This window comes from Xyrauchen texanus, chromosome 7 (genome assembly GCF_025860055.1).
Source record: "Xyrauchen texanus isolate HMW12.3.18 chromosome 7, RBS_HiC_50CHRs, whole genome shotgun sequence".
Lineage (NCBI taxonomy): Eukaryota > Metazoa > Chordata > Actinopteri > Cypriniformes > Catostomidae > Xyrauchen > Xyrauchen texanus.
The window spans coordinates 27,090,199-27,110,685 of NC_068282.1; the positions used below are offsets into that span (position 1 = coordinate 27,090,199).

At 39.5% G+C, this 20,487-nt stretch overlaps 1 protein-coding gene across 1 annotated transcript in view; it reads right to left on the reverse strand.

Moving 5' to 3' along the window:
* Positions 1-1,091: 1,091 nt before the first annotated feature.
* The window catches only part of LOC127646822 (solute carrier organic anion transporter family member 2A1-like), a 33,767-nt gene continuing 14,371 nt past the window's right edge, over positions 1,092-20,487 (reverse strand). The window contains exons 3-14 of the mRNA XM_052130727.1: positions 20,163-20,325; positions 18,716-18,931; positions 18,533-18,631; positions 18,290-18,426; positions 10,113-10,191; positions 8,862-9,026; positions 7,824-8,031; positions 5,519-5,666; positions 3,784-3,944; positions 3,122-3,186; positions 2,668-2,788; positions 1,092-2,467 (exon numbers count right to left, since the gene is read on the reverse strand). Of these exons, the coding sequence (XP_051986687.1) occupies positions 2,347-2,467; positions 2,668-2,788; positions 3,122-3,186; positions 3,784-3,944; positions 5,519-5,666; positions 7,824-8,031; positions 8,862-9,026; positions 10,113-10,191; positions 18,290-18,426; positions 18,533-18,631; positions 18,716-18,931; positions 20,163-20,325 (1,683 nt within the window). The 3' untranslated portion in view covers positions 1,092-2,346. The remainder of the gene's footprint in view (positions 2,468-2,667; positions 2,789-3,121; positions 3,187-3,783; positions 3,945-5,518; positions 5,667-7,823; positions 8,032-8,861; positions 9,027-10,112; positions 10,192-18,289; positions 18,427-18,532; positions 18,632-18,715; positions 18,932-20,162; positions 20,326-20,487) is intronic.

Sequence of the window (20,487 nt, forward strand, 5' to 3'; positions counted from 1 at the left end):
GTTCTCATCAACGACAACGCATATATTCACGACGAAGTATAGCTTGCAGTCTTAAATACAACTTATATGAAAAGCATTAAGATATAGGGGTGTATAATCATTGTAAAACAAATCTTACCTTGACGTTGTTTTGCCGAGACACACCGGTCTCTCTTGGGTTGTAGACTCATTTGGCTTCAGACTGACGCGAGTCACGCGACGCCGGTTCAACGAATAACGTGATTGGCCAAATCAATTCAACAAGGTAACAACACAAGCGTTGCTTGGATCTCACTCCGGCCAACGTTTGTGATCAGCTAGCGAAATTAAATCTATTTTTATACTTTAATGTGCAACAATTGGCGTTGGAAACAATCGGTAATCTTTTTGTGAATTATTCATACAGACAAATAAAAAAAAACGAGCCAGACAGCTGCTGGCTAACTATCAAATCAAAAACTAAACGAAAAAGACGGACTCGGCCCACCGCCTATATGCTTTCTTTCAACAGCTTCTAGTTATTCGTCTTGAGGTGCACTACTGCCACCAACTGGAGTGGAGTGGGTACTTTAACCACCTTCCGTTTCAACTGAAATGCTTGCATACAACATACTGAAATGCTTGCATACAACATACTGAAATGCTTTCATACAACATACTGAAATGCTTTCATACAACATACTGAAATGGTTTTCAGTTGTGTGTGTGAGAGTGTAATCATTTTAGTTGTATGTATGAGAGCATTTCAGTTGCGTGTGTGAGAGCGTTTCAGTTGCGTGTGTGAGAGCATTTCAGTTGTGTGTGTGAGAGCATTTCAGTTGTGTGTGTGTGTGAGCATTTCAGTTGTGTGTGTGTGTGTGTGTGTGTGTGTGAGCATTTCAGTTGTGTGTGTGAGAGCATTTCAGTTGTGTGTGTGAGAGCATTTCAGTTGTGTGTGTGTGTGAGCATTTCAGTTGTGTGTGTGAGAGCATTTCAGTTGTGTGTGTGAGCGTAATATTTTCAGTTGTATGTATGAGAGCGTTTCAGTTGTGTTTGTAAAAGCATTTCACTTGTATGTGTGTGAGCATTTCACTATAGTATGTGAATGAATTTGGTTTCATATGTATATGTGAGAGGAAAAGTACATGTATGTGCATGGTAATTCTGAATAATGTCCCTAGGGGCACCTCATACGCATCAGCCGGGCACTCCTTAAAATGTGAGTTCTCGTGACAAACGCAGAGCAGATCACTAAAATATCAGCTTCCATCAATATCATTGCTATTTTAAAGTACCGTGGTTCAACCATCATGTGAAAGGTCTTGACAAAGCCGACATTCTGAACAGCACTAACGAGGGCAAGAGAAATCACATGCTCAGCTCCAGCATCAGTTATAAGACTTTACACATCTACACATCAACACCCTTACTAACATTTATCGCTGTTAACTGGAACACAATTTTTCATCCAAGAAAACCGCGGATAGCAGGGATAGTTGGAAACAAATTTGTATGTAAGTAGGCTATTCTGAATTGGACTAAACTGAAAAATTAGCTGTCATCAAACAATTGATGATCACTTGTGTGTGAGACTTTATATGTTATATTATCTATCTGTAGGCTATATCTTTTTTTTTTTTCAACATCAGAAGTACCTTATTTTGTTGTGGATGTGCCAGTGTGGATACAGAGATCTGAATAAATTAATAAAATTATATTTTGTTAGCATTTGAGGGAATTTTGTGTAAAATAGGCTCATAATACCGGAATATCGATCGCAGGCCCCTGAATCGAATTGTATCGCGGCAGACTTTGAAGTACCGGCAAATATCGGATTGCAGGCCAAGAGAATCGATTCAAGATTTTATCATGATGAAACGTTTGATTTACAACCCTACAATTTACAACATTTGATTGAACACTCAGGTTTATATGTGTGCATTTTGGTATACAGAGCATCCTACATCTTTCAAATAGTCTTAAAATAGAATACAAAGATATATATATAAATGGACATTTGTATTATGTTTTGTTTGGAAATTACTTACTGCAGATGAAAACTGTTGCTAAAGTTTGGATGAATGTCCAGAGAGCATTACAGTTTTTGAACTCTGTGTATTGCTCATTTTTTCACGAAAATAAATGTGGATGAGGTGGCAAGCTGGCACCATGTCCCTGAATCTATCCAGTTAGGGTCCGTTCTTGTAGGGGGGAATTAATACCCAAGCTGTCACTCATTGTACAACTTGAGAAATATCCAAACTGAATTCATGACATTTCCAGCCAGGTGTTGGAACGAGAGGCTTCTGATGAAAGACATTCAAGGGCTCAAACTCACTGAGGAGGTTCTCAAAAGTTAAGGCCGGTGGGCTAAGCAGGGTTGAGGCATCACAGAGGTTCCTCAAGCGTTTTCTCTAAGCTGTACTCTCTGGTCCGATGCATTTTCCAGCCAATAAATGCCATGAGTGTAATGCCTACTATCTTATAGCCCACCTGAAGTCCTAGATACCTGAAAAAAGTCATCATCACCATCATTATCATAGCTAGTAATTAGTCAATTAACTGTAATTATCATAGAAAGTATACATTATTTATGTGTCTTTCATCTTATGAAATTCTTAAAAGGCTAAATGTACCACTTCAGGATTTTCAACTCAAACATACTGTACCTTCATAATGCATTTAGGTCAAGTGAGAACATATCCTTACCTGTCTCTAAGGAGGTTGTTGTCATAGTAACCACAGCCTTGCTTTTTCCCACAAGCAGTTTTCCACCATATACATGTGGAGTCTATGGTCATTCCAAATAGAGCCGGGGCTGGCAACCAAGCTAAGCAAAGAAAGAGGGATAAAAATACTTTATTATAATCAAATATATTACTCTCCCCAAAATAACCAAACTAGCTAAGATTTCATTAGTGTTCATAATAATACTTCTAAATGTTGTACACTATATAGTTAGGTTCTTGTCTCACCACAAGGGGGCACTATTATATATACAGTAACATACGAAGTAGATTTTTTTCCCCAATACACTTTCATTCTGCAAATATCATCCCTATTTAACCCAAGGCTAGAAATTCAAATGGTTTTAACACTGCTTTTTTTATATGACACAAACATTACATAAAAATCAAAGAGGGTAAATTGGTATTTGACTTACTCAGAACCCTGAGTAGCAGAAATTGGATACCAATGGCAAAAGACTTCTCTTCTGGAGGAACTACCCTACAAGTATAAACAAACAGAGATTTAGTGAAATTAAATTTAAAAAGGGATAGTTCACCCCAAAATGAAACATCTCTCATTAATTTACTCAGAAGCGATATGATGGGTGTGGGTGAAAAACAGATCAAAATGTAAGTCCATTTTTTACTCTAAATCTCCACTTTCAATTTCAGATGTGAAAGTGAAACTAAACAGGCACAACATGTGGCTTTAGAGTAAATCAAAAAGGACTTACATTTTGATCCGTTTCTCCCCCACATCTATGATATCACTTCTAAAGATATAGATTTAACCACTGGAATCATATGGATTAATTTTAGGCTTCCATTATGTGATTTTTAGAGATACAAAAGGTCTGATCACCATTCTCTTGCATTGTATGGACCTACAGAGCTGAGATATTCTTCTAAAAATCTTAATTTGTGTTCTGCTGAAGAAAGACAGTCATACACATCTGGGATGGCATGAGGGTGAGTAAATGATGAGAATTGTAATTTTTTGGTGAACTATACCTAAAATTCTGCACAAAAACACAAAATTATAACAACAGTATATAGTGTGTGAGTGTGCACGTGTGCATGCATGTGTGTTTCTCACCTTAGCACCATCATGTAGATAGGGTTGTGTGTTAAACTTGCAATAAGCCCGGCCAGAGAGATGAGGAACATTACAGGCAGGAGAAAGTGGGGGCATCTGTTGGCACAAGGGCCAGGCTTGGCAGTGCCCATATTAGGAATGCAGTGGCAGTTACTATAAACCTGCATTTGGAGAAATAAAGGACAATATTCTGGTTTTCTTTATCAATAGCAACATTTTGTGCACAACAGGTATCATTACTTGTAAGTCATTGTTATAAGAATGCTATAAGCATAGAGTGAATTTAAAGGAATAGTTCACCCAAAATGAAATTGCTGTTATCATTTATGAACTCATCTGATTTTTTTCTTTCATGAAACACAAAATGAGTTGTTATACACTGTTAGTCTCAGTCACATTCACTGTATGGAAAAAGGATGCAATGAAAGTGAATGGTGACTGAGGCTTACTACTACTGCCTTACTATTCTTTTTGTGTTCCATAGGAGAAAGTCATACAGGTTTAAAACAATATTAGGGTGAGTGAATGGTACAAGAGTTTCCATTTTTCAGTGAACTATCCCTTTAAGCATGTCCTATTTAATTTATGTCTGCTGTGGAGTCTTAGAAAAACAGCAACTTGGGGGTGAGTCATTAGACAAACACTTGCTTATCGTGGTTTCCTTATGCTCTATTGACTTCCAATTGCACAGTGTCCTCCATTGTCTGTTTTGTACAATTCAACAAGGAGCCCAGACCTACATTAGCAACTCTTTCTCATCATAATTACCTCTCTGTATGATATGTGCTGTAGCACATTATCATCAGCTGGTCCTGGAAGACACTTGCTTTGCAATTATAGAGAAGCTTTAACACTGTAAAGTTGTTTGAGTCCCCAGAGCACTTCCTCCAGGAAATATTGCTAATTAGGGATTGATTGGACACAGTCATTGACTTCTAACAGAGCGTGACCGGTCACTTGCTCTGTGTTTCAAGTACAGCTGAGACTCCCAATGAGCTGCTATCTGGCCCTACTTATGAGCTACATAAAAGTCTAAACTGACAGAAGTATGCCATCGCCTTGCTAAATAATAACGGCTTGAGATAATTTTACAATGTAAAAAATGAAAATGTGCAGTTGTAACCTTAAGGTGCTATTTATATGTGACCTGACCCATAAAAAGTTACTTTTGATGGTGAAGTGTGTTATTTCTGTGCCTCTTATGGCACCAAACGCTATTGCGAATATAATAACTGTTTTCAAGTTTCCCGAACTACCCACATCTTCCATTGGTCAGACAAAAAGATGAGATGTCTATATTGACTCAAACTCATTATACTGGTTGGTCCAGAGTTGCTGTATTTGGCTGGTTGTGATACTCAAAGAAATCGAGCAATGTTTTGATACCGCCACAGAGCCACAGTCAGTGTTTATATTTGCGCAATTAGGGTTTTTGAGTAGTCATGCAACAGTTTTCATCTGTCTGTCCAAGTATACATTATCCATTGCGAAATTGAATATTTGAAGGAAGGTTGTATGCTAAGCAAGTGCTACAGTGTACCTTTAATGTGTCACCACTGTCTTTTGAACCATGCATGTGCACAACTCCAAGGACAATTGTAGTACGATTAAATTGGACAAAGCCAAGCAACAATCACATTTTGTAGGTATGTTAGTCTGACTTCACGAACATCTGACAATTTCAGTCGGACTATGTGCGTTTGGCTGCCAGATATATTTGGGTATAATTTCTTACCTGGACTCTGTATGGGTTGTTGGGATCCATGGTGAAGTTTGTGCACCCTGCATGGCAGGGTGAGATGTATTCAATGTTGTTTTCCCCACACACAGGGTTAAAGGCACTGGTGGTACAGGAGCAATTGGCACTACAGGACAGGAGCAGCCTGCAGGGCATGACAAAGCAGTTTAGCCTTTACTCACAGAGCACAAACAACCATTTTATGAATTAGTAATCTTAACATTCAGAATACAGTGAAGCCTAATGGGAACAGAGGTCAAGGAACAGAATGTAGAGCATTTAATTAAGTGATTCTTACAGTGTGTGTGTATGTATTTATTCTTGCAAGTCTGTAACAATAACAGTAGCACATTCATAAAGTTCACGGCACAAAGTCCATAGTGTTCTAGACAAACATATATCATATCCATTTCCCTTTCTCCCAGCAGGCAAAGTGAAGGCATTACAATATTTGTCCGATAGGACACTGCATGTTTGTATGATGATCTGAACCCCAACATAGTACAAGAAACACTCTCAGTGATTCTACCCTTTGCTGTTTCTCCTCTGGGTGCTAGCTCCTCTGATTACAGCTTTTTACTAGCTGACGTTGTTACAAACTTTTCCTAGAACACAATGGTCTGTTTCCAAACATTGGCAGATGACATGGAACAGACACAGTTTAATGGTGTTCTCAGAGTCTGTTAGGGGGACTGGCTGCCTTTACACATCCTAAAATAGAAAGGGTCTTTCTATTACTATTATTGGGATTAAAGCTGCAGTGTAAAATCTTTGCACCAATAGCGCCACTAAGCGGAAAAATAAACATTGTCTTCAAACATCTTTCCTGCATAAAGCCCCATCAACAAACATAGTCCTGCCCCAAATCATGCCATTGGTTGCATCAAAGTTGTTGCATCTGGCTATTTGGGATGCTCAAACAAACCGAAGAATGATTTGATAGTGCCATAGAGACAGTGTTTAAACTTTTTGAGGAAGTCAACCTATCAATGTCTTACAGTTGTCTCTGCATATTAAGCTGGGTTAGGAGACATTGTTTTAACATGAAAACTGTTAGACACCTCAGCTTCAATTTATACTCCTTTTTTTTTACAACTATTTATTGCTTACAGATCATTTATTACAATGGTAATTGATCAGATAAGCCACTAACATAATCAACACGATAAGACAAATTTGTTCAATTTGATAGAATTAGTAATCCTTGGCGATCATGATTTTCAGCTTTATTACATTTCCTATAGCGCCATCTGGTGCTCTGCGCATGCATCAAGCACTAGGTATTGTAAGCGAGCTTGAAATCTTGATCATGTCTAGAGACTGCAATGACATGATGGACAGTGAAAAAGGAGTTATATTTTGGTCTGGTCTCAACCAAAATGAACTGGATAGCTTCTCAAGACATTGATTAAACCATTGAAGTTATATAGATTACTTTTATGCTGACTTAATCTCCTTTTTGGAGCTTCAAGCCCTGATCACCATTCCCTTTCATTGTATTGGCATACAGAGCTGAAATATTGTTTCTAAAAATCGTTGTTTGTGTTCTGCAGAAAAAAAGAATATCATACACATCTGGAATGGCATGAGGTTGAGTAAATAATTAGCTAATTTTCATTTTTGGATGAACTATCCCTTTAACATGATTTAAGTGTGATACAATTGCTTATTTACCTTTTCTGTGTAAAGTAATATCCAATTTTACAACTTTGTTGCCATGAAGATGTAATGCTGTAAACCCTCACCCTGTTTATTTTTTTTAAGATTTTTTTGTGGAAATCAACATTATGCCACAAATGCACTCTTAGAGAAAAAGGTAAAGTGTGAGTTACAAATCCATCACTGGGATGGATTTTGTTTTCCCAGGGGAACAAAACATATAAATGTACCTTTAAAGGACACAATAAGTCCTTAGGGTACAAATATGCACCCAAAACAAGTTTAACATTTTAACTTGAGGTACAAAAATTTCCCCTTGTGGGTACCACTCCAAAAAAAAAAAAAATCTGAGAATATGCTGTAAAATGTGAACACAGATTAATCCTTTCAATCTAGTCCAAGAAACTTTACAATGTGTTATTTGGTTTCTCACTTATGTTGGCCAGCCTGACCTGTCAAAACTTTCTTGTTTCACAACACCAGTATTGTGTGACCAGGACACATATGGTTTATGGGGAATGTGGGCCAAAAAAAATAAATGTTTTTTTATTAAATGGATAAAATTAGAAAAATGGAAGATTTTAAAAATATTTCCATGATAACAAGCGTTTACTAAATCAAAAGAGCATCCTATGTCACTCACCCATTAGTGGCATTAGATTTTTTGGAATAAACACCAGCAACATCTTGTGTGGGGCACCCCATGAAGAAGAGTGGCACACAGAAAAAGATAGAGATGGTGAGCATTATGACAGAGAAGCGTGGAATGACTCTGAAGGACAATCCCCAGCGCTTCATAATCAAACCCCCGAGCACCATCCCCACAGCAACAGATGGCAGATTTAAAGCACCTGAGGGAGAATAAAGATTTAATTACAGATATCCTTAAAAAGGATGTTTCTCATTATGAAAATACTGAGATGAAGAGCAAGATTATGCCACATTGTATACACACACACCAATATCTGAAACTACACTGAAACATTTTTTTAACCAAAAACAATTTTCATGTGTAAAAATGTTTTAAAGTCACAAATATTATTTACAGTAACATCACTGAATCAACCTAAATATGTAAGGTTACACCAACAGAACCAATTTTAAGGGTTAGATCCGGTAGAACAAGCTCCTAAAGGTAACAATAGCACGTGTTTTTTTTTTTTAAATATAGTGATAGACAGACAACTGAAATCCAGTCTCTAAGACTCTGATTGGTCTTGTGACAGATGGGTTTGCTTAATGTCCAGATTCAGAGACTAATTTATAATACACTTATGGCTGGACAAAGGACAAAATACTTTTAAGCCATTTTTCTCAGTTTCAGTGTTGGCGTAGTTCTTGTGTTTTGGCTTTGTAGGCCAGAAATTCCAAGCAGGCCAATTAACAGTAGTGACAGAAGCATTTGTATTCCCTTGTGTCAGTTTCAAAATCTATTGACAGCCTAGATTTAAAAATTGTTTTGCTTCTAAATGTTTATGATAATTTTGAGTAAACATTAGTAAGTGTTCATCAATTTCCACAATTATGTGTCTCATTTGCCATCATTATAAAAAAAAAAGAAAAAGTAAAATTATCGTATTATATCAACCATCTGATCTCTAGCCTTTGAAAACCCATTTCAGTCAACCACCAAACAACTGTGCTCATCTATAATGTTTTTTAGTATCATATGGTGGCTGACCTATAAGAAGGCTGCTGTAGGCAGCAGAGGCACTGTACTGGCGCTCCAGGAACTTGTTGAAGAAGGTGGCGAGTCCAGCGATCACAGAGGAGAAGCAGCACTGGGTCAGAACCAGCAGCAAGAAGAGAGGACTTAGCAACAACTTAACAAACATCTTCGGGAACACTGCAAGAACACAGACAGAACACAAAACAGATCCAAATGTTAACATATTAAATTAACATTGATTCCTTTTGAGTGAACCTAAGAGGATTTTATTTATATGAAAAGAAAACATTAATCAATCCCTTATGAAGGGTTTCTGGCATCATCCCTGCAGTAAAAATGCAACCTATTAATGTAATCTAGTATTATAGCAATGATTAAGCAATATAATTTTAGTGTATTTACAATTATTGCTTTTTCATGGTCATGGACATTTTTCTTTTTCATTCAAAATAGTTGACTAAAGACAATGTCTCACATTCAAATATATTTGTTAGCTTAAATGGTGGCATGGAAATCGTCCTGCTAGAGAAAGCACAAAACCTTAGGAATATGGTTGATTGAGCAAAATTCTCTCACAGATCCAAAGTGAGTCAGATACAAATATGATATCTACAGGAAGCCAGGGTACAGAGCCATCTGGGCAAGGAACTGACTTTGTCTTGACTTTTGTAAACTTAAAAACAAGGTGTTTGACACTTGGAAGAGTTACAGTATAGTTGAGGCAAGAAATTATAATGGGTGGGGCAATTATTTGGTGAAATAGGGGGTCAGGAAGAGTTCTCTACTTAAAGAAATTCTCTAGAACGTGGCAGGACCAATTTCTTCCCAGTCTCAGTCCAGCTTGTGGTCCAGATAAACCCAAACATATACTCTCATAGTGTATATATCCATACACTAAAAACATAAAATAGATTGTCCCTGTACATTTGTGAGCTAAATGTTATAATACCCCAAAATAAAAGGACACTGACATGCACAACTATTTTCAAACAGAAAATCAAATTTACCCTGAGCACACATGAATAAAGACATGAGCTTGCATAAAACGGCTGTTTACAAATCATGCTCTGAGGGCTGGTAAATTCAAAAGAGCAGTGACAGATCCTGTTAAAGTAATAGCCTGAGTATGCTGTATGACTCATCATACAGGATAAAGGCAGCACACTGCATGGTGAAGCCTAACATCTATGGACTATGTTTGATTTTTGGTTTTAAGACAGGCTGGTTTATTTAACTGGTCATTACACATTAGAGTGGACTCACTTTTAAAGAAATCCAGCATGGAGCTCTCTTGTGATTTCTTGTTGTCATCTTTCATGATCTCACCCTCCAGTTCGAAGGACTGCAAAAGAAGAATTTATTTTAACAATAAATAAGTAGCAAGCACATGTCTAGAACATTCCCTTTGTTTTGTATGACTGTCTTTATGCATTAGGCCCAATATTTTGAACAAACAAAATATCCCTATTGGCTTTTTCGCTACTTTCAACCACTCTTTCAAGTTGTAGAACTATGGAGAGCTTTCAGAAAAATTGAAATAGACTTTGGGTCTTACTGTAAATTGAGGTGAAGGTATTGTATATCAAATTCACAGCTATGGTGTACAAGGCAAATGCTATATTTCATGAGTCAAACACACAGATGATCTGTTAATCATGACAGGATGCCAAATAGTTGTTTTTGGGGAGGAGTTAAAAATAATCTTCTATCTGTTGTACCTCATAAAGAGCCATGGAATCTCCAAAATAACCATCACTGATTTTTAACTGCTGAGACAAAACAAGCTACAGAACTACTGTTGAATACACTATGCACGGTCACTTCCACATTTTACATCTGGCACAGTGCCGAAAACAATTTCTTTCGATGTTGATAAATGCTGTCAAGATGACTTGGGGGAGAAATACATTTTCACACACATTATTTACAGGAGTTTCTGTGAATGACATTAAACAATATTCTATGCACTGCACATATGTATTTGCAGTAAAATCTGAGGGCAATAACAAGTTTCTGGTATCATATTCAGCCTTGGCGAAATTGTCAAGAGAGTTGCTGCAAACTACTCTTCTTTCTAACATAAAATGATTGATCCCCCCAAAAATTATATTATTTAGTAAAAAAATGCATAAAAAAAAAAAAACTAAAATGATTGCAGTATTTAAAGCATTACAAAAGGCTCTTCAAACTCGTTGATATAGTAGTGGACACAAAAACGTGCAAGCCGTAAATGGTATTATTAAGTACATAATGGTTAGTTCCAGTCCTCTAATCTGATTGGACAATCACTCTGCAGAGTTCCAGAAAGTCTGTCAATGAGCACCACTAAGTTTAAATACAAACAATATGAAGCTTGCAGAACTGCTTTCCCATTGTGTGAGGCTTTCTCTGTGTGAAAAGTGTTTCAGTAATTTTTAGCAACATCCAGTGACTCTACAGTGATTTACACGTGAGGAATACAATAAAACAAGCGTCAGATCGTCTCCACTGCACAGTAGCCCCTACATAACATCTCAAAGTCTGCAAGGGGCACAAGGAAAAAAAATGTCCATCATCACTGGACTCAAGTGCTGCTGGAAGGAAAGAACACAGCTCAATAGACTGATTAATGAACGGGTGCAGGAGCACCTTAGGAAGGAAGGTGGGGTTGGACCAGAGGGTAACACCAAAGCCTTCCGGTTTTCATCTTATGCAGAACTGACACACAAACAATGCATGGAGCTTGCTAACTCTCTTAGTGGAAGCAATGACTAAGAGGAAGGCCACTATCAAAGACTTCCACTAAGGTCTGCATTCTACAATGGCTTAAAGGAAGGCAGACAAAGAGATTCCAACACCAAAGGTAAGTCCCACACTGGGACACGGGGAGTGCGAGCAGGATTAAGAAACCTTGCACTTTTAAGGACGCTGCAAATCAAACTGTGGGAACCCAGAGATGAGCCCCCAATGGGTGAGTGGTGTGCCGATATGGCTGCCATATAAACCTTCATGGTGGAAGATGCTCTACCACTTTCCAAAAAACCTTTGTAGGAAACTCAGAACTGCTGTAACCGTGCACAGTTGTGCCATGATCACGACTCTCACACCAAGAACCGTAGTGTCTGCAGAGATCAAGCCTGATGGTTGAAGGGACTGCAGGTGTCTCTTCATCTCCCTCATATGGGAGGAAAGGCCAGCCACCTTTGTTGACAAAAGATGCGCTACCAAAATGACTGCCCTTAGAAGTGGATCTTTTCTAAGCTGGAGGTATGCCAGCAGCTGCAGAGGCATGCGCTTTAGAGGTCTATGCTGTGAAAACAGTTCAGTTTCTACAAGATAAGCTTTCAGGTTGCAGTCCAGATCAGCTAAACACAACTGTCTCTCAGACAAAGGCAGCAAGCTACCGTGTGTACATGGGTCCATAAGTGCTTCATGCAAGTGTTGAAGTCTCAAATTCAGAGTATAGGCAGGAGAAATTGAGCTTCAAGCCATATCGACTGTCAAGTAGCCCTTTGGATAGAACTGCAAGGAGTGATAGTTATATGCAAATGCATCACAACCTCCGGAGGAAGGATACCAGAGCTATAGTACCATGTAATTGGCTCAATCACACCCACAGATAGAACTGACAGGCGTAAAGAGAAAGAAAAATAACACACAAAATAGCAGGAAAAATGTGCAATCAACATGAACACGTCAGCTTAAATTCAATGGATCATATATTTAGCAGATAGTAACAAAGATACAGGCTAAAGGGAAACCTAGCGAAATATAAAAATAGATAAAACCAAGAGGCACAGTGACACCAATGATATAAAATTAACTCTGTATGAATAAAAAAAAAATCTCACCGACCGAAGTCTGTAGAAAATAATCCAAATCAAACCAAAAACATATCGTTACAGCTTGGGAGGATGAGTCTTCGATGCTCAGACAAAAAGCAGTACTAGATGATGCGATAAAAACTTAATGACATAATATGAAGGTGAAATGACAAAAGAGGCTGGGTGCCAAGCTGCATTCCACATGCCAAGGAACTATGGCGGTCATCTGGAATTCACAGAATACATATGTAACTAGCGTTCAGATTTGATTCCTCCTGACAGCCGGAGGCGATGCACTAGTGGATGACACATACCAACACAAACATGAGGAATGTCACCCACCTGAAATCATCAAGGTCACTCCAGAAGAACTCCAGAGCTCACAGCATGGGAAGCAGCCACATTAACCTTGTAGAGCTGTGCAAAGGTGCATGGAGAAGACCAGTTAGCAGCCGCGCACACATCTGCCAAGGAAACTTCCTGAAAAGCAGCCCAAGATGAAGATACTGCCCTGGTAGAATGGCAAGGAACACCCTCAGGTAAGAGTTGTTGAGCCTTATCATATGCCAATTTTATCACCTCCTCAATCCAGTGCGATAGTCTTTGTTTGGACAAAGGCGCACCCTAACGCACACCACCATGACAGACAAATCCGTCTGCCTGAATGAAGCAGTAGAATTGAAATAAAACCTTACAGCACACACAGGACACAAGAGATGAGCCCTCACATCAGTATCAGATTGATTGCAGTTGAAAAGCTCACTCACAAACAGCACATGGAGCTCACCAACACGTTTAGTGGAAGCAACAGCCAGCAGAAACTCTGCTTTTAAAGACATCCACTTAATGTTTGCACCACCCAAAGGTTTGAACAGTGGTGTACTAAGGAATTCTAGCACAAGTGGCAAGTCCTACACAGTAAAAGGGATCACACGAACCAGCTTTAAACACCTTGCTCCCTTCAGAAAATTCCCTTCAGAGGCATGTGTAGATATGGCAGCAATATACACTTTTAAAGTAGAAGCAGCTTTGTTGTCATCCAATAGATTTTGCAATAAGCTCAAAACCTTCAGCACAGTACAGTGGACAGGATCAAATCCCTGACACCATGACGAGAGTATTCTCCCAACAAGCAGCAAAAAGCAGTTGCGTTGAAGATCTGGCATTATCAATGCTATGGACTACTGCCGGCTCACAATTCGCTAATAGAGGATTGGGCCCAGTGGTCACAACCAAAGCTGAAGATGAACCATATCCGGATGCCAAACACGCCGTTCATCTGGGAGAGGAGATCCCTGCCACAGTTCGCCCTCTAGCAGACTCAGAAGTAGAGGAAACCACGGCCTGGCCAATCATCGAGGTGCCACTAGAAGTACCCTGTACTTGTATAGTAATATTCTGTGTAATATCTCCCCCAGCAGCAGAAAAGGAGCGAACGCATACAACAGGTATTTCGGCCACTCGTGAGCCAGCACATCCTGTCCCAATGGGCTGGACTTCTCAGTCCTCGCAAACCGCCAATGGAAATAAGTGGTCATGTCTAACGCAAACAGAGTCACCTCTGCCTCGCCAAACCACTACCAGATCAACTACACAACATCCGGATGAAGCCTCCATTCCTCCAGTTACCGAAGATACCTGGATAAATCATCCACCACCTGATTGTTCGATCCCGGGAGATGAACGTCTCTCAATGACGCCAGTCCTGCGACTGCAACTCGCAATCCTGCGAGTTAGCTGTAAATACTCAAGAGACTTGGTGCCATCCTGATGATTCAAATGAAAAACCGTCGATTTGTTGTCGGATCAGACAAGCACATGGCAGCCTACAAGGACTAGTAAGAAATCTTGTAGTGCTAGAAACACTGCCTTCAGTTCGAGAATGTTGATATGCACCAAGGCCTCTGCTGGTGACCAACAACCACCAATTCCCCTCTGGTTCCATGTTGCCCCCCATCCCAAAAGCAAAGAATCAGTTGTGATTACTTCCTGACAAAAAGGAACAACCCCAGGGATATGTTGGCTATCAAAAACGCCAACCTATTCCAAGGTTTCAGCTGAATCATAGAAACTTTCTCTGGTGGTGTGCAATGGGAACATGAAAATAAACACTCACAAACCAGTCTCCTTTGATCACAGCCTGAAGAACGTCGGCAGTGCGCAAAATGTGAAAAGGAAGTGAATTTAGGAACATATTTAGATGTCACAAGTCCAGAACTGGATGAAAACCGCCATCCTTCTTTGGAACGAGGAAGTACGTTGAGTAAAAACTTTCCCTCTGACTGAGGGGAAGAACTTTTTCTATAGCTCCCTTCTCCAACAGTGAACAAATTTCCAGACAAGGAGCCACTGAATGGTTTATATCCTCGACAACTGTCAGAAGAATTCCTGAAAAGGGGGCTGGCATCTCAAAGTTGCTAGAACTCAGGGGTCTGACACCGAAGTTCTCCAATAGTTTATATGTTGCAGAGAGAAATGACCAACTGCCAGCTCAAGCACTTGAGGGTTTGTGGCTTCTGCCTTTAGCAACTGTGGGGGGATGCAGACATGGACCCACCTGAGGCTGACAGTGAAATGGGCGATGGCCCTGGGCCTCCTCAACACCCCAAGGACGCTGTGGGGCCTGATGTTGGTAAGTAGTGTAAAGATGCAATCGCTGCTCTGGTATTGGGTAGCGATGATAAGCTGGAGCTGGTGGCATCCTAAAAGTAGGTGCCTGTGGGACCTGAGTCAGCTGACGGGAAGCTTCCGACATCTTCATTCTCTTATCCAATACCTCAGAGATATTGGGGCCAAACAGATCTACTACATATTACAGATCTGTCCTGGTACAATTGACAGTTCCCTCAGGGGATTTTTACAATCTTCAGGCAGCCTCGCCTGAGTAAGCCATATCTGGCGCATGGCTGTTAGAAGGGTTGCTGAGAGTGTACCCAGCTCAAAAGTCTCATGACCATAGCCAACAAACACATCTGTAGAAACTGAGTCACATTAGAGTCTACATTTGACGACCCCAACATGGTGATGCAGACAACAAGCAGCTGGTAGATAGTATTCTCTGAGTTAGGTTGGCTACGGTCACGTATGCCTTCCTAAATAGCGTGTCAGTACATCCACACTGTGCACTTGGACAGCATACGTTGCCTCTTAATGCTTCATCGGGTGCTACCACAAAGGCTGCCACTGGCTTTTCAATCTCTGGAGCCCAACCAATCACTATAGAATCAGCCTTAGCCATTGAAGCTATGGTATGGGCCGTCTTTGATCTCCTTCTAGAAACATTGGAACATGTAAAAGTACTCGAAAACTCTGACATTAAGTCCTTACACAGTAGCATGGTAAACACGTTTGTATCTGAGGATTGCCTGAAAAACACATGGACCTGAGATGGTTGAACAGGGTGTTTTGTCCAGGCCCAAACGTACCAATGCCATCTGTAGTACTGACAAAGTATCATCCGAAGTGGATGGGCACATACCCAATGAATGAACAGAACCCCTGCTTGAGCCACCTGCAACAGATAGGCTGGATAAAACTTCCTGAGAGGGAGGATGCATAGCAGCATCAACCAATTCTTTATCATGAAATTATAAATTGGAGGCACACATTGGAAAGACCATCCAATTCATTATTAAGTGGACTTTAGAAATCACCCAGTAACCAGTGACCCAGTGAAATTGGCAGTGTGTTCCCAGTGGGCACGACCGATACTAGGAGTTGAAGAGCTTGAAGAAGACTCTTCATCACCGGCATTTCTGATACTCAAAATTCCGTCAGAAGGAATGAAACAGAACTTGAAATACACACTTGTTCTCCTTTTTACTAGATGAAGCAACAGCTGTCTCAATGTGTGATGAATATTGTCCAATGTTATCCACAGTAACTCCCCCATAATGTGGAAGTGATAGTGCATAGGACAGATAGGACTGAGTGAATTGATAATGGTTTCAAACATTGTTCCATATTTGTTCCATTTGGTGTTGACAGCTGACGGTGTTGACAAAAAAACATTTTGAAAAACTATATAGGATTTTTATTTATTAGTTGTATCATCTACACTTAATTAAAAATAAACAGAAATTGTATAAAGTCAGACTCCATCAATAGCTGATGCTATGAGAAACTCCTCCCAAGTGTAATCACACCAATCTATAGGCATATGGTGCTTGATGCTCCGCCCTTCATCAAGGGCATATAAACAGGGGCACAGTGCCATTTCATCAAAATGTTTCTCTTCTCTCATGGTGTAGATGCTCAAAGAGTTTGTTGAAACTCATTTTGTTTATTGCAAGCAAATGACAGTAAAAGCACTTCGCTCTCAGTTTGCTTTCTGGGAAAGCTGATGCCGGTCTCCTCTCTTCCCAATATCTAGCTAGGTTGGGATACAGGGCATGAGAATTTAGTATTATTTGTTGCCGACTCTAGCCTTTGTCTTTTCCTGCAGCACACGCTGGACTTGAAGTGCTTGAACTGGACACTCACAAGTATCCATTCATGGTTACCGAGATGGTTATTCAGAGACCGATTTTGTCTCTTGTCCATCTGTCTGACTGATTTGTATCAGTGGACCTGTACAATTAATTATTTTATGTACAAAATAGACCCTCACCCCAGTTCACTCTTGAGATTTGCCCTTTGAGGGGGCAGCATCTCAAATCAAGGTCCTTCCTTTAGCTTGTACCAAATGTGTCATTCCTGCGCTCACTCCACTGAGCCTGAGCATGGGCCGTGTGCTGATTTACTTGGACGATTGGTTGCTCTTTAAAAATTATTGGCCGATTGGTAGGCTTGCCAGGTTTAAGTACAGCAATGACCATTGCCTTTTGCCATATTTTTGGGATGAGTCCAGATTCCAAGGCTTTGGTACAGAATTTTGCCAGGCACTGAAAATCCTTAGGGCCCAGGTAGGCTTTTTAATAACTTGCTATTGTTCAATGATCATGCTGTTCCTTGACTCTCCTAAGAGTGCAAAGCAGTTTTAATTTTCTGAAATTTGAAAGTTAAAAAATCCTGATCAAATGGCACTGTGCTTGGGTGTATATGCCAGTGATGACATATACATAAGGGGTGGATTCCAAAGGTGGATTCCAAAGGTCTTTAGAGATCATCACACCTGGGAGGAGTTTCCCATTGCTTCATCTACTGACACAGTGTCTAGTTCCCTCCCTTCAGGTAACCAGGATTTTCTAAAGACACAGTATACTTGTGTATGGTGGTGGCGTAGTGGCTAAAGCACAGGGCTGTTAATCAGAAGGTTGTTGGTTCTATCCCCACAGCCACCACCATTGTGTCCTTGAGCAAGGCTCTTAACTCCAGGTGGCTCTGGGGGGATTGTCCCTGTAATAACTGCACTGTAAGTCGCTTTGGATAAAAGCGTCTGCCAAATGCATAAATGTAAATGTAAATGTATACTGTTATCTGTATGAAATATTGCGTTATGGTCTGAGGCAAGGTGATTTTAGGGCTAGTGAGTGATAATGTAATGTCATAATTCATGAAAATGTAATAGTTAATTTGTTATTGTCTCTGATTAAAAAATTAACTAAATAAACTAATGGAAGGAAAAATGGTGGGATATGTCTCAATAATCAGTGCTATTCAATGGTTATTTGTTACTAATACAAATGCACGACTGACCTTCTCCACATGAAGGGTTTTAGGAAAGAAGAAGTATGGGATGGAGGTGAGAGCAAGACCTCCAGCAGTGATGAGCAGACCCATCCACCATGCGCCAACCCAGCGAGGGTCAGTAGGGGTCAACTCCAATGTCTCCCCTGTAGAACAGAAACTGCATAACATGTAATAATATATCTTCCTTCATTACAAGAGTAACATACAGAAAAGGAATAGTCTATTGTTGGGATTCAAAAGGAAACAAACTAGAATCGGCTCTGTCCACATCCACATAAATCCGCAGAACCACAGAGCCCAGGAGGTATCCAAAAGAAGGTCCAAACACTGACACAGCAAAGAGAATAGCTGAAATATACAAAAAAGACATCTAATTATTCTTCACAGTTCTTTTTTTGATAAACACAGCAATAACTTTAAAACAGAACATACCAATATAGAGAGGAGAATTTTCAGGCCCTGCAAAGTCATCTATGTATGAGATGCCAAAAGGTTGGATAGGAACAGAACCAATTCCAAACAGCAGCTGGGCCGTAGCCATTAACACCCAAAATGTACTGGTGTCCACAAGCTTCCGAGCATCCTCTTGACCACAAACCTCAGCACCTGTTGCATTTGCATGCAAATAACACATGTCCTGTCTTTTTGCTGTTGGTTTAAAACAAAGAGATACACCACATTAGAACATAATTTAACCATTATCAGTGCCAAATGTTATCAGTCTTCCAAATATTCATGTTTAGTAACAACTTTGGTAAATGTTTGATTTCCTCAAGGGCTGGTGATCAGCACAACATATGCATCCCTAAAAATGTATTTGGCCATAATTATAAATGTATGAATGTTTTATACAGTTTTATGTGTGGCTTTTTGGGGCCACTGTACTGGAGGCAAAATTGCTCACACTGCAAGAAGAATCTCTCGCATTTTGCTGGGGGCACACTAAACTAAGGCATGATTTGCCATTCCTGAAGGTTAAGGTTTAAAATTACTGGCTACATATTTATTTTCTTTGCATACAATTGTAATGTATAAGGTCAAATCACAGTATCTGCCGGGAGAATAGGGGAAGTAAAAACTAAAGTAAAAAAAACTAAAAGATGTAGGGAGTTAACTTTTATCTTCTGGACTAAATTCCAGGTGATCTTAACTTGAGTCTGAGCAATGAAAGCAAGGTTCTTTGCATTCTTGCCTCTTTTTTACCTCATCTAATCTTTTATGTCCTCATCTCTTTACCTTTTTCCTCTTTGTTCTCTCCTTTTTAACCTTAATCTATTTATTTCCTCATGGCATTTTTCCCAACGTAATGCTAAACCCTGTCTAAGTAGTGGTTTGTGGAGGGTCACAACGGTACAGCAACCCTTTCTGCAGCAACTTTCTGTAATCCTCTCTGCATTATAACCTCTTTTATATCTAAGCTGATGTTTATCATCCAGCTATGCCATTATAGATCCTTACTTTGTTTTGTCTAGGTTTCTACTGAGCGTCTTGAGCCCTTTTAAATGAAGCTGCTGTTATTATAATTTTGATGAGTTTAGGGGCTATAATTCACTACTTTGAAGTATGAAAGAACATAACCAGAGAAACAAATAAAAACAGAAAATAGGGATAAAGAGAGATGCAGAATTAAAATGAATTCTAACAGATATTTTAAATTTCCACATATTTCTTTACAGCTTGTTTGATTCTTATTATGAATGAAAGACATAATAAATAAAGTCTGAGGGTATGACTGTACCACTTCCTGTCTATTTTGCGCAAAGGCTATCCATATGTTCCTGTCACTCAGAAAGAAGTGCAGGATGTGGTTTGTTTAGTGTTTAACTTCATAATTAATAAAGTCAATTAGCCCTAATGCAGAAAAATATTGAGCTCTCACCATGTAGAACAGAGTCATAGGTGTAGGGCTGAGACAGGAAGTGAGGTAGAGTTAGGATCAGGGCGCTAATTGACATTAGCATGCCACCCAGTCCAATGAAGCGAGGTCGATGAACCCGACTACCCAAGTAACTGACAAACGCTATCAATACAGTGTTCCCTACCTACAAAGAGCAGAAAAACATGTCACAAAAAGTAGCCAATCTATTTTTATTAATCCATATTTATTACATGGCTCTGGAATGTTTAATTATGATTGGTCAATCTCTGCATTCTGTTGTCAAATATTTTTATATAATGATCCCTAAACTGTATATTTGACAGTT